General features: G+C 34.1%; 2 protein-coding genes and 2 long non-coding RNA genes across 11 annotated transcripts; 1 reads left to right on the top strand and 3 right to left on the bottom strand.

Moving 5' to 3' along the window:
* Nucleotides 1-934: 934 nt before the first annotated feature.
* LOC135119374 (uncharacterized) lies at nt 935-3,651 on the bottom strand. Its single transcript, XM_064043785.1, has 6 exons — nt 3,632-3,651; nt 1,702-1,864; nt 1,516-1,636; nt 1,419-1,466; nt 1,199-1,307; nt 935-1,143 (listed from the first exon to the last, which is right to left on the bottom strand). Exons 1-6 carry the CDS (start codon nt 3,649-3,651, stop codon nt 963-965), a joined length of 642 nt encoding a protein of 213 aa, XP_063899855.1. The 3' UTR covers nt 935-962.
* A 3,935-nt stretch (nt 3,652-7,586) lies between these two features.
* LOC135119433 (uncharacterized) lies at nt 7,587-8,180 on the top strand. The gene is made up of 3 exons (XR_010278217.1): nt 7,587-7,684; nt 7,734-7,795; nt 7,853-8,180. It is a non-coding gene; the product is annotated as an uncharacterized LOC135119433 (long non-coding RNA).
* A 359-nt stretch (nt 8,181-8,539) lies between these two features.
* Nucleotides 8,540-11,610, bottom strand: LOC135119399 (uncharacterized). 8 transcript variants are annotated; one of them, XM_064043811.1, is made up of 11 exons: nt 11,509-11,610; nt 11,244-11,433; nt 11,032-11,183; nt 10,459-10,973; nt 10,318-10,409; nt 10,214-10,242; nt 9,763-10,160; nt 9,319-9,705; nt 8,887-9,264; nt 8,732-8,830; nt 8,540-8,602 (listed from the first exon to the last, which is right to left on the bottom strand). In XM_064043811.1, the coding sequence occupies exons 1-4, from the start codon at nt 11,550-11,552 to the stop codon at nt 10,964-10,966; spliced, it is 396 nt and encodes a 131-aa protein (XP_063899881.1). In that variant the 5' UTR covers nt 11,553-11,610; the 3' UTR covers nt 8,540-8,602; nt 8,732-8,830; nt 8,887-9,264; nt 9,319-9,705; nt 9,763-10,160; nt 10,214-10,242; nt 10,318-10,409; nt 10,459-10,963. The 8 variants fall into 8 exon arrangements, with proteins under 8 accessions (XP_063899881.1, XP_063899880.1, XP_063899882.1 ...); XM_064043810.1 differs by having other exon boundaries at nt 10,318-10,526; nt 10,589-10,973; XM_064043812.1 differs by having other exon boundaries at nt 10,318-10,553; nt 10,625-10,973.
* Nucleotides 11,611-11,683: 73 nt separating this feature from the next.
* On the bottom strand, nt 11,684-12,545 carry LOC135119401 (uncharacterized). Its single transcript, XR_010278206.1, has 3 exons — nt 12,475-12,545; nt 12,017-12,117; nt 11,684-11,759 (listed from the first exon to the last, which is right to left on the bottom strand). It is a non-coding gene; the product is annotated as an uncharacterized LOC135119401 (long non-coding RNA).
* Between the last annotated feature and the right edge of the window lie 1,551 nt (nt 12,546-14,096).

Below are 14,096 nucleotides of genomic sequence, written 5' to 3'. Positions count from 1 at the left end.
AATAACAGGTATTTAAAAATTCGTAAGAGCCGTAAGAGAAAAGAACATCTTAAAATTACCCCAAGACAAGATAGTTTCACGGTAGCCCTTTTTTTTTAAGCACTGGCGTACTACTGCTGGTCTTCGTAGAGACCTTAGGCCTCCTAATCTGAATTCCCCTCTTCTGCTGGGATTGGAGCACGGGTGCCCGCCAGTGTATGCGCTTTGTAGGGCGCTACGGCTGTCCCGAAGGACTAAAAAGGCAGAAGATAGCGGACCTGGAGCCCCGCCATTTGGCCTCGCGCGGCGGAAATCTGCTAATAACTTCGCTGCCGTAGCACAAAGCCCGGGAGTGCCTGGAGACGGTGGCCAGCGCCACTGCCAGGCCTCCCCGATTATGAGCTCCTCACTCAGAAGGGAAGAACTATTCGTAGGAGTTGTATTGTCTAAGTGAGTTCATAAGAATTTTAACTTTCTAAAGTTCTTATTTATTAAAACCACAACCTCCGATAAGGTGAGGAACAACCTTATTAACTTTTCTCAGTGGGTAAAAGTTCTTAAATTATTCCCACCAGTAACACCAACCCTCAATTTTGCGCTTCCTTCTGTTTTCGACTTGCTGATACAGTTAATTACTAGTGTTGGATTCATCTTTTTAGACATAAGTACTAATTATATGAAGCCGTACATACGATGCCTTTTAAAATCTCTGCAATCGACCCTTTTTTGTAAAGTTTCGAACTAATTACTTATTACCTAAGTATATAACTTTAACTTTACGTGTTGGGCTTATTACGGCGATGAGATTCGCTGCGTGCCTTTGTCTACTTCAAGAGGTCCTCTGAAGAATAAAAGTTACAAGAAATACTTGCTGTAATTATTTTAACAACGTAATCCTGTTTAACATTGTGCTTAAGTCGTAAGAATTTCACTTTATTAAATTATAATGAAAAATAGAATATATTTCCAAAACCATTAGTTTGTTAGCAGTGTTCATTATCGACTTTCAAAGTATGGTAAAAACCGTAAAAAAAAGTCAATACGGTTGCCAAAACTTCGAAGCACAAAGGTATTATGTATAACTTGCCAAAGGCGTTCTGACTTAAATTTATAATGTTTTTGACTATTACTACAAACCATACAAGGCCAGCTATTCCAGCAATTCTAATAATAAATGAGTGAATAGCGACTATAAAAGCAGTTAAAGGACATTACTTACCCAAAAAATGCAGCTATGAAGGATAGGACGGGTAGTAGGGATGAAAGACATAAAATTATGAAATTCAGCGTAACTGCAATTATAGTAGCCACGAATACGTAGATACCCCCTAATAAAAAAACCAATAAAAGAAGAGTTTTCAAAAGCCTATGGAAAAAACTAAGCCAAAGCCTTATAATTGATCAGTAAAAATGTAAAGAAAAAAGTCGAGAGTAGTTACTTTGGTTAAACTTCACACAGATTTCCTCGTTTCGCTCAATTAAATTAACTATAAATGAATAAATATTATAACGTTAAATTTAAAGTGCTAAACTCACCGATTTTTTCTTTAGTAGCTTCGCCGTTTGTATCAATTTTGCAACTAGATAGCTGATAGCTATACAAAGTCCCCGCCTCTTTTATGAATCCTTTGAAAATTGTATAACTTAACAGGTCATCCTTATTAAAAAAATTTATATGCTTATTATCAGAGTGTGTTATATCATTTGGCTATGTATGCCCACCTTAGCTATGGGCAACGTGGCTGTTAAGGCGATCCCAATAATCGAAAAAAGAGAAGCAAATAGGCTTGCACCTAGCAGCAGGCAGCAAACTTTAGGCGTAAAAGTTCCGAGAGACATTTGGTAGCACCAGAGCCCAATTCTACCACCAAGAGTGTCCAAGTACCTAAGACGAGTAGTATTAACCTTAAACCATAAACCTAAATTTATTTAAGGTAATTTAAAATGTAAACAATTCCAAACTTTTAAATTTAAGTGGGCGAAGTTGCGTTTCAATCTATTTTAGAGTAGAGATGCGGTTAGGTTATTTAAAACTCATTAGACATATATAAGTTTATCAAATAAAAGCTTAGGTAAAATATCATAATTGTTGAACAAAAATAGAATAGTAGGTAGCTTAGCTTCCTATATTTCTGTACTTCTATTGATTTTACTTTAACATATGAGCAGCACCTGTGGATCAAAGAGGCTGTTGCATAAAAACTCTCTAGGAAGTCATGAGCTAAAAAGATGAAAATTTTATATCGGGCTAGAAGTCTCTGAGGTGTTAGATGACGCCACCCCATCTAAACAACTACATCAGAACTTTTGTTTAAGACAGATGAAAAACCAAAACTAAGGTTGTTATGACTCAGACTTAAATTAGGTTAAGGGTCACCTGTTTTTTCGAAAACAGTGAAATCCCTATTTTGCTTTTCAGACCGTCAAAGCAGTTGATGAATACTAAAAAAAGTTACAGGTGTCAAGTGAAATATTAAAGTAAAATGAGCCTACAGTAATACAGGTAATAAAGTACGTTTATTTAAGTGTATAGATTGTCAACGCGCATAACGCAGTATCTTAAACCCTTTCTTGTTTAATGCCAAAATTATTGTCTAGCCAGATTTACCTTCTCTGAGAATGACTAAGTTTACTCTATAAAGAAATACCTATAAAAAATAGTATTGATAGGGGAGCGATTTAGAGGATTGTTAATTACGCGGTACCTTATCTCATTGAAAATGCATTTAAAAAAGAGTGTGTAAAAACCAAAGTTATTGAGTGAACATTTTACTATAAGTTGACTTACATATTTGTTATATTATTGGGTAGTTTAAACAATAGGTATTTATAATGAATATTTTAAAAATTTTAAAGTTAAACAGGCTTTTTATTAATAGTAAAAAGGTAAAAGTCAAAAAGTGTGTTTTTTCCTGTAATACCTTTAACAATGCTAATGAAAATAATTTGATCATTAAGCAGTTCTTGGGAATTTGTGCGACGGGAGCCCCGAAAAGATAGCAATAAATTAATTGACTTACAAAGAAAAGAACTGCTACAAAATTAATTAAACAAAAATAGTCTAAGTTATTCTCCTTAGTTAGAGCTTAATATTGGATAAAGTTAATTAGAACATAGCGCCTGACAACTTGTCACATTCCTAACGATGCCACTAATAACTTAAACATAGGGACTAGGGAAACACTCCTAAAAGAAAAGTACTGAACCGTCTCTCTTTCCCTCATTAATAAAACAATAAGAATACCTTTATATATAAGAAGCTAGTAAAGAAACCCTTTTGAAACTAACATAAAGTTTAAATGAAAACTTACTACTGAGAGTTAAACCGTAGTTATTTTGAATAAACTCTACTACAACCACATAAAATATTGTACATGTAAGAAAAAAAAAATTATATAGTTTTAATTGCTAGCTTAAATTTTGAATATACAGTCATTATTTCACTGGGTATAGCTTAAGTTTATTAAAGTGAGTAAGCTTAAGCTATAACAAGACTTAATGCTCTTAGTTCGGCTATATTAATTTCACTTTTCTATATAAAGAAATAAGTAAAAATGCACAACTATAATAATAAACATCCAATTCAGAAAATAGTGGTTAAAAGTTTTGAGGTAATTAGCGCTAACTGCTTTGGAAAACTCTTGTTTATTACCGTTCACTATTGAGGAACATTTTGATACCAGGTGAGTGAAGCGTAAATGCTTTGCAAGAGATAATAAAATTATCACTATGCAAAGTTTTGCTTTATAGCCTTCCTTCTCCCCCAGCTACTTCAGCTAATCCAGGGGTGCAAGTACTCATATTTATTTAAAGAATGTTAAGGTATACAGTTGATTTAACTTTTCGCTTCCTACAATCGTTAAGTTGTAAGCACGGGTTCTCTAATCTTTTTTACAGCCCTAATTGTATTCTACTTCCTTTTATAGCTTTTTATACGTGCTCTATCTTTTATAAAGAAAAAGTTGCTTTTTTTTTATAAGGACCCTCTTCTCCAAGATATATGGTGTTATACAGGTTGAAATAATAACAGGTTGGCTAAATTGCTTTATCACACCGGGCGTCCTAAAAGGGCAGGAACACTATTACAGTACTACACAGTGCGTGCATAACATGTTTGCTTTCATATTCATTGTGATAGGCTCACAAGTGATCAATTTACAATTTCCACGCAAAATTTGCACTTTTTTTTCCAAACAGAGTAGTTAACGCTTAATAGTTAGAAAGAAATAGATTGAATGTAAACCGATTAAATTGCATTGCATGTTTATGTCCTAAATTAGTAAAAGATTAGTTGTTTATTTAAGCAACATTACACATTGCAAGTTCTACTATTTTTTAAAGGTCGCGCCACCGCTAACTAGTGCAAGCTTGAGGCCTTCTAAGAAGTTTAAATTTTTAATTTTGGTGTTCTTTGCTTCATAAGGTCGCTTAGAGTAATAAAAACTTGATTTTTTTAGAATTTTTATCTTCTTTTGATGTTTTACAGAACTTATGCAATTCAAATCGGATTTGCCCTTATATTCTGAAGTTAGTACCCATAGCAACCGGAATATTAAACAATAAATGATATCGCTAAGAGTACCCGCTTCCAACTTTTTTTTAAGTAAACATGCTTATAAACAGTTTAGTGAGCGCAGTCGAAGTTTATAAAACAATGCAGTATTTAATATTTTTTAGGTAAGATTCATATAAGTTTTAATGAGAAATTTTAGTTAAGCAAACAATATTTTATTTAAACCAAGTTCAATACAGGCTATCTGATAAAGTATGCATTAAAAGTAGGGCAGTATATAGGGTTGCTTTGGTTATTCAGCTTCGTCAAAAGTAGTTGCTTCAACCAAAATAAAAAAATGAAGGCTAGTTCATCAGCATTCTCACGACTAAACCCTGTTTTAATTAAAAATATCCCTATTATTATTTATTTTAGTGTTACTATAACTGACAATAGTCAGATTTGTTGAATACTTAATTTTTTTTTTTTTGGAAAAAGTTGTTAGTGTAAGTAAAACCTGTTGTGGGCGCGTACTGGCTTTTTAGCTTTTTATAATAACAGTAGTAACTTTAAAAATTCACAGCCCCAATAAAATTTCTATAAAATGAAGGTATAACCACATGGGCTGTCATGAAGAAAATAGCATAGGTTTCACTGTAAACATAGTTTACTTTTGCTGTACTAAACCACTTATGTCGTTTCAGTTTTTGTTGCTACCAATGTTCTTTTTATGTAAGTTGGTTGAAATAATTTTTAATTATAAGCTAACTAGTCAATTAAAAGATCTAGTTAAGCTTTTTTATTTATTTATCGTTTGACATACTACTGTCGTTATATCTGCTATACTTAAACTGCTTAATTTAAATTACCTCATTACGGACAAGTTTAAAAAGAGTAGTCTTCTTTACAAGTTAAGGCCTTACGGGTCATCTCTCATAACATAAAGACAGCAATATCTTTGCGAGTTAAGCGTTTAACACAATTTCACCCCCAAAATTTAGAACTTATAGATATGTGATAAATGTTCTAAGGACGTTTCAATACTCGGTTTTCTAAGATAGATCCAATAAATAAGTCATTTAAATTTTAAAAATTTGTGCGGTGGTATAGTTCAAGGCGTTAGCTATTAAATTGTGGTGTGTTCTCCGTATCCGTGTAAAATATCTTAATAGCCATCCGTCAAGGTAAAGCAAAAAGGGCTAAATTTCATAGTCATGATGCAATTGAAAATTTTGCATATACCAAGGTGCGTCAGTAAGCATACTGAAAAGATCGCTTCGAAGAATTTGAAGTCTCTTCTATACAAAGTCGAGCAGTAAGAGCTTGAAACAGATGAGTAACTAATAATAGGTCTGCCATGATAGCTTTATATATAAGTTTATTTTCAAGATTCAAAACTTCCTTTGCTTATGAGAGGATGTAAAGCAAAGGTTATAGTTCTTAATTTTTTTAACAAGATAATTAATTTGAGGCTTCCAGTTAAGTCTAGAGTTAATAATTACGCCAAGGTATTTTACTTGCTTGCGCCAAGGAAGAGATGTTTGCTATAGAGATTGATCTGAAATTTTTCCTTTTTCTCTTTTTCTTGAGATGATTGAGTGGTATTTGGTGGGGTCTACCGTAAATTTCCACTAGTCAAACCATTTTTAGTGTATAAAAAAAAGCCTGCACATATTTAATAACTAGTGCAGTTGATTTTGAACTACAATATATGGCAGTGTCTCAGCGTATAGAGCTAGGGAAACTTAGTTTGTAGGAGGGAGGATGTCGCATGGATATAGGGAGAATAATAAAGGTGGTAGTAGAGAACCCTGAGGAACTCCAGCTTTTATTGCAAAAAAATGAATACACCTCGCGAATAACATATTCTGACAATCACTTATATAATTAATTCAAAAATAAGTCCCTCATCCCACACCCTATCAAAAGCTTTTCAATATCTAAGAACACCGTAACTGTTGATTTCTTGTAATTAAAGGCTTTTGTATTGTTACCTACGATCCTTAAATTTGCAGTGTTGTGGAGTGCCCTCCTCAATAGCCAAATTGGTGGGGGAAGACAAGACTGTAGAATTTGGGGATTTTTTTAAACTGGAGAGTATCGTGGATTCAGTAATTTTGCCAACACAATAGTAAACTAATTGGCCGATAATCTTTAGCATTGCTAGTATGGTTACTTATTGGCACAATATAACTTCTGATTGTTTCCATCTTGTAGGAAAGTAACCTTAATAAAAAATAGAATTAATTAGTTTTGAAAGGTACACAATAGCCACTGAAGGAAGATTTACAGCACTAGATTGGATATACCATCAGGGCCCCTACTTTCATTAACTTAATTTTTGAACCCCCTTTTCATTTGTAAACACCTGAGAATCTATAGGTGATGCGTCTTTGCGGAAGTAAGATAGTATTCAATTATGCACGAAATAGCCATTTGTATTAGAGATAGTGGTGGGCTTGTGCTGAGAGGACAAGCGTCCTTTTCCTTATTGGATTAAGCATTTTCTCCTCTATTATATAATAGTTGTAGATTAATTTTTCTAGTTTGAGTTTTAAAAGATTTTGTCATAGAATTATCGGACGAAGTTAAAGATATTAGCTTCATATCCCAAAGGTTGTTATAAAAAGCGTTTAATCCGCGTTTAACCGTATTACTTACTTTGTTAAAGGCTAACTTGTCACAGGAGCTCCTTTCAATAAATATTCTTTTTAATTTCCTACGTTTATTAATAAGTTTTTAAGGTGAGAGGGAAGGCTATATTTAAAGTTATTTTCGATTATCTGAGTTGTTGACGAGTTCACAGTAATTTATTATGTTTTAAAAGAGACAGCAGCATCAATTTCAAACGAAGAGGTAGGGATCGGATAGCGTGATAAGTTACTCACCACTGTATTTTTAAAAAGATTCCAATTGGTTACCTTTAGACTCCTGTCTATGTTGGCCCGTCTTAAATTTCCAACCAGTAATAATACCGATCAAGATCTGACGACAGTTCATGTAGGCCAATAATGTGCACAGGAACAGTTTTTTAATAAGTCTATGGCTAACACATTAGCGGAGCCTCTAGTTGGGAAATGTGCGGTGCAAAAGGGGCTGAAACAAAGTTCCATTGTTTTCCGCCCAGTGTTCTAGAATCTTGCCATTTGTATTGTCCTTCCTGCTTTTCTATGAAGAATGCTTGCTATTTAGGTTTCCACAAGCAATGACTGGGTTAGTATTGTTAAATAATCTAAGTCCTTTTTCAATAATTCTTTCCCAGGCGACTTATAACAGGAAATAATATTCGCTGAACCAAGTTTTTTTAAAGTGATGCATACACCGGTAGCTTCTAGTTTTTTAAATTTGGGAAAATTTGAGTTCTTTATGTCTCTTAACAAGGATAACTACTCCTCCGCCTCCCATGTTTTCCCAATCTTGACGATATACATCATATTTTGGTATATAAAACTTACGGCCGTTTTTCAAATGGGATCTTATATAACCTAGTAAGAATGAAATTTGTATGTGTATGATTAATTACCAAATGTTGATGTTTTTGTATTGCGGTTCCTTGCGAGTAACTTTGTAACCAATGGAATTGCGAGTGTTGTAGAGAAGCAATTCTGACCTGCGGAAACTGCATATAAACTACGCGTAAAAAGTTTGCACTAGAATTTACCTAGCGTCTGTACAATTATAAATTGTAATAAAGAGAAGCATAACTACGGTTGAAGACTACGTTTATAAGGATATTTAGCAATTAGCCACCCTTTTTGATACATAAAAGGCTCTTCTACTTAACTAAGCGAGAATGCAGTTTAATGCAACACATGCAGATAATTACAGTGAACGCAGCATACTGTCTTATCTCTAAATTTTTAAAAGTAATATCATTAAATATTTTATTAACAATAAAAAATAACTATGATACGATTTAACTATTGAAATTCTCTGTGGCGATGGTCTTTAGAGGTATAACATGTTCTTTAATAAAGCTTAAATTTGGATCTTAGTAATAATTTTTACTTGACATAAAAGTTTAAGTTATAACCTATTAATTTATATGAAAATACGAAAACTTGTGAGAATCACGGAGCTACTCGCTTCTAGGTTTACTTAGTAAACTTGCTTAACTTTTCAGTTAACAACCTAAAAAGAACAATTCGCTTAGGAAAAATTGGAGTAACTAATAAATTCAGTGCGTAAATTTCAATAAGGAAAGCAGAAACTTTATTATAAGAAAGGGACAGCTGGAGGAAGAAAAACGCACAGTATTACTTGTGAAAGCTGCAAACAGGAAGGGTAAGAAAGCAGCGGGGTCTCGACCTCGTATGACCTAAGATTAGCTTTCCTGTTCCCCATAAGATATGTAAACCTCTACATAGACATAACAGTTAAAAAAAAAAAGAAGTAAAAGTTTTTATATACATAACGTGGATATACAACCAACAACGGAATGTGATGCCACTTAAGCATTTTGAAGCCTCCTCATAACATTTTCCTGATCGCTATCTATCGCCTTCGCCTTCGTCGTCGTCGTCTTCGACATCCTCCCCCACCCGGTCCAACCAATTATTCACTTCGAACAGTGCTCGTCCTTTCACTTTGTACCGGTCGTTTACTTCGTCTTTCACTGCGGGAATGCTTCTGCTGGGCATATGCCGAACTTCTACAAATACATAAAACCCCTCTGCATAAAATCCAAAGGAAAGCCGTGTTCATGACAAAAGACTTGAAGAGAGTACAGAGTGGCGGCTCGTTTCCCGTTGGCCTCTGATAACGCCTTTTAACAGCGGTAAATAATTTCGAAACTATTTTAAAAAAGGTCAACAAGCTTTAGACAAACATAGTAAAGCAGGGTGGACCCAATGTAGTTCAACTGCTTGACTCTCACTAAGTTGGCTAATAAGCCGACCTGGCACAAAGAAACTCCAAAAGTACTTTAGTAAGGCTGTAAGCAAAGTCGGGTGACCCCAAGTTGGTATCCTTTAGGAAGCCCTCCAGGTTACCCATATCTTCTGTACTTTCTAACGTGTGCGCAATCTCGAATACTACAAGCGGGTACAGCGAGGCCAGCTCCTGGGGAACGGGAGGGGGGGTGGAATTACACTCCGCTAACGCCTTAACACACAACACGGAGGAAAGAAAAATAAACTCCCGTATGTAAGTATCGTGTCTAGCAGATCGGACTTCTTCTCCGACGAAAAGGCCGCTGATAGTTCAGCTTTCGCCTTTCCTGTGAGATTCTGCGTCTTGAGTACGTAGAAATTTTTCAGTAAAATGACTTATAATAAATAGAACTCAAATACCACTACAACGCCAGCTAAAGTAAGCAATTCTTTGAGCGTAGACGAGTAAAATGGAACTGCCTGGTGGACTTTACAGAGTTCATAGACATCTCCAATTAGTATAACTTTCTTGAAGATCCACAAGACAAGCAAAGTGGAGAAGAAAGCCTGAATCAGTGGGAAGCGCGCCGTGGCGGCTGGGAGGTCGCTGAACAAACTTTTAATGCCGTCAGTTATTTCAATACGTGTAAGAACCTTCCGCTTATAGAGTGCCACAATAAGATGGTCAAGTTTCTATACGCTCTCTTCACTGTAGTCTAAATATCGCGTGATAACCGTTTCCACAAACAACTGGCGATCCTTTGAGGCGGTAAATCGGCTGGGGCCAGTTTAAAAATTGCATCACAAGTCAGAAAGTCCTGAAGCAAACAACTTAACGGGAATGCATTAAATCTGCTTATAGATGGCTTACATCTACTACATCGTCACTTGAAAGTGGTTCTAAAAAGAAATAATTACAAAGTAAATACAAGAAAAAGTTTATCAGTATACTTAAAAAAGGGTAATAACAAGTACCCTCTCCAGAGAAGACGCGAGTAAGTCGACTTCCGTTTCGACTTTGTGGTCACTTTCTGCATTCATGCCTCTAAAGGCATTTTTTTTTCAAACTCTCTAGATATGATAGGCGGCCCGCTTGCGATGAGAGCAATTTGGGACCTCAAAGTTGCTGGTTGCGGTTGCTGTCCTTTTCTCCAATCTTTAAGACGGTTGAGCTCCGGATCTTCCTAAAAAGCGATGTGCAAAAGAAAAGACTAAAGCAGACGAATGGTAGTGAAGTTATTAGAACCCCGACGTCTGAAGCGGCGTAGCAAGAAGGCATTACAGTATAGGGATGCGGTTGGACATCAAAGGAGGAAGGGCGGGTAGAGGGTCGCACTCAAGGCGGTCTGCAAAGCAAGCCCTGTGCTTGCTGTGGAACAAAAAGGGGGATGGCAGAGCACGAGATTTGCGAGGCGAGCGAGTAAAATCAGAGAAGTGAAGGGACGGCCTTGAAAGTTGCTGGGCTTGGCGAGCTTTATGCAAAGAGCCTGGAATAGAGGAGGGCAGGGAAGGAAGGTTCGTTCATCCATTAAGATCTTCTTGTTTAAAGTCGAAGTGTAAGACATTCATAAGTCACGTAAGTAATATACATCATCTGAAGTTCAATTTCGTGTAATGAGTTTTAAAACATGCTTGGTACCAGACAACTTAAGTCCATTTATATTTGCTATGAGTACTTTAAAACATTACCTCCAGTAGGCAGCGTGGGGACTGGATGGCTTGCTGGCCGCCAAAAACCTCTGCAGACGATCCACGAGGCCTTCCACAAGTAAAGGGCGCTCTTTAACCAGCAGCCAACCCGCCGTCTGAAGCAGCAGGCAAAGACAATTCAAGTCTTCTCCCTGCAAAAGAAAACTAGTAATATCAAGCAAAGACAAGAAACGGAGAGGAAAGGCTGGCACCTCCCCAAGTAGCTCTTGTAGAATCCAATCCAGAAGGTCAGGAAGTACAAGACTAAGTGCTCCAAGCTTTCCAATAAACTTGATAGTGCCGAGAAGAACATCTTTAGGGAAGAATGATTTTTCAAAATTGCTCTTTCCAACAGCACTAGAGCGAACTCGTACTTCCTCCCGACAGCTAACAGCACATCGGCTAGTGATTAAAAATTTTAATAATAAATAACCGCTCAAAAAAGTAATTTCAAAATGAAGTGTGGTGAGCACGCACTATAAAGGAGGTAGTTTGGAGAAGATCACGCACAATCCGGGCATACATGGAGCTGAAATGGGGCTCACGACACGCCTTTTCAAAAGCCTGTAAAGCTATGTCCTTCAGTATAATAAAGAATTAGAAAATACTAAAACAAGGATAGACATGCCAAAGCAATAAATCCCTTTAGGACAGGTAGCTCAAGAAAAGGAAGCTTTAATAACTGTTCAACAATATCATATTTATCCGGAGTTAACTTATTTAACAAGCTAAAGTTATAAAAATTATAGATTAGTGCTACGAAAATTTTACGACTATAATATATTACTTCTTAACTCTAAGTTTTTCAAAGCTACATAGGTGCCATCTAAAAGTTATCAATTTTTTTATTATTAACCTACCGCTAAAGTAAATTTCATATTTAAATAAGTCTTTAATACTTAATAATTTTAAAAAAAATTATAGAGCTCCCATGTAAGTTATAAAATTCTATAAAAGCTTTAATAGACGAAAAGAAAAAGAGTACCGTCTAGCTCTCCTATTAATATCCTCTTTTGTATTCAACTCGGCTTCAGTTTTAATTTTAGAAAAAGGCAGTCATTTTTTTTCTGGTCGCCTAACACTGTGCTACTTGGCATAAATAGTTTAAAAGAACAATGTGTACTATAGCAAGGACACAAAAAACAATAATATACTTAAAGTTGAAAATTTAAGTAGTAAAATTTTATAGTCTCTTTAGGGAAAGAGAATAAAGGAATAAAAGAGCCCGAACAAAGCTTTTAAAAAGTGAAAATATAAGTGTTAAATAAACACATTTTCAAAAAATAGGTAAATAACACGTCCTAAAATTTATAAGAAAATATCCTAGAAATAATTGTACAAAGAATTAGGGTTATAAATATAAAAGAAAGCTTCACTATAACTTTAAACATAAAATAGTAAAAATATTGTAACCAAAAAAAGTATAAGAATATAAAAAGTTACTCTGTCCACTTTTTCTATATATTTCTCCAACTTAAAGTTTAAGAAAGACTTATTTTTTATCTTAATTTATATGAAATAACGATTCATATCAAACTAAAAAAAAAAAATTTATAACAGAACAAAAGCGGTTAATTCCACAAAACTATTGGTGCACTGTGTACACCAATCAGCTATATTTAAAGTTAACTGGCTTTACCTAAGTTTGAACTTACGAATACTGAAATTTAAAAAAAAAGACATTTTCTATGAAATACACTAGTACTTAAAACCGAATAACTATCAGAAATTATACTAGAAGTAATAGAGTGTAAGTTTTGTAAATAGAGGTCTGGCTTGTTAAAAATTTTAGTAAAAGTTTTGAAAATAATAAATATAGTTTTAGAACAAAAAATTAGCATTTTTATGTATGTTTCATTTCTAATTTTAATCACCTAACGTAAGTTATCGCTTATAAATTAATATATTTATTATTAATAATAAAATATTAAGTTTTTCAACAAAATTATTTTATGATAAGGTAACATAAATATATAGAAGCCAGCGCGTACACTTGTATAATTGCTATCTTCCTCTATCAATTTTTACGACTTCACTGCAGAATTAATTCTTAATTAAAAAGATGTAAATTTCTGTTTACGTTCATTTATTTCGTGTAAAGTAATATAAAAAAAGCTTTGAATGTCTCGATTATTATTAACTCTCAATCTATGAAGGTTTCAAAATCTGATTAATTAATATTAAAAATATTCATAATAAAAACACTTGTTTAAATTACTTTCTTTTTTTAGTGCTTTCATGAGCTAACTTCTATTTTGTTTTAATGAGGTATGCCCATTAGACCTTCGAGATCAATTCAGTAAAGTGTGTTTAATTAGAAGCTTGAAGAATAAAAATTTCTGTAGCATTTTTAAACGCCGGGACTAAGCTATATTTTAACGATGTCGCGTAACGGGAGTCAATTATTTCAATAGTATGCTTATTTTTGATAAATAAACTTGTCCAATATTAAAGTTGTTATAATATATATGAGATTAATGGGGCGAAGCAAATTACTTAAAATTCTTTAACCAAATCAAATAAAGTAAAAATATAACTTAGGGGCCAGTACTAATAGAGAAATATCTAAGATTTTCTACTTTTAACTGGGTTGAACAGGACTGTTATATTTACGAGGCAATCGTAGTAAGTTAACACCGCATTTTGCGGCTCTTAACTAAGGTTACGAGTGTTAGATTAGGTAATTATATTTACCGTTTAATATTTCTATTATTTTCATTAACCTCAAAAAGAAAACTCGTTGATTCAAAATTAGTGAAGGCATATAAAAGGATAAAACTTATTTATTGTTAAAATAATTTTTAGGTTTAAAAAAATAGTAGAGCAAAATTGTTTAAAACGCTGTAAATAATGGCAGCATTGCACCCATTATAATAATTATACTTTAGAATATAAAAAAAAAATTTGCTAACTATATTTTAACGTTTGAAAGTAGCTCAAATAAGAAAATTGTGTTAAAACGGCATGGTTGTGCTCAGATGAAGGTGCGCTACTGTGCCTTGCTCGACGCAGTATTTTTAATTAGCAACATTCATTATTGCTTCAAAGCTTTAAAGAAAGTATAA

This window comes from Zophobas morio, unplaced genomic scaffold (genome assembly GCF_036711695.1).
Source record: "Zophobas morio isolate AGI-343-1 ecotype UQ-CSIRO unplaced genomic scaffold, CSIRO_AGI_Zmor_V1 ptg000259l, whole genome shotgun sequence".
In the NCBI taxonomy this organism is placed as follows: Eukaryota; Metazoa; Arthropoda; class Insecta; order Coleoptera; family Tenebrionidae; genus Zophobas; species Zophobas morio.
Note: the sequence above shows the minus strand (reverse complement) of the source record. Positions and strands in the feature narration are given on the sequence as shown.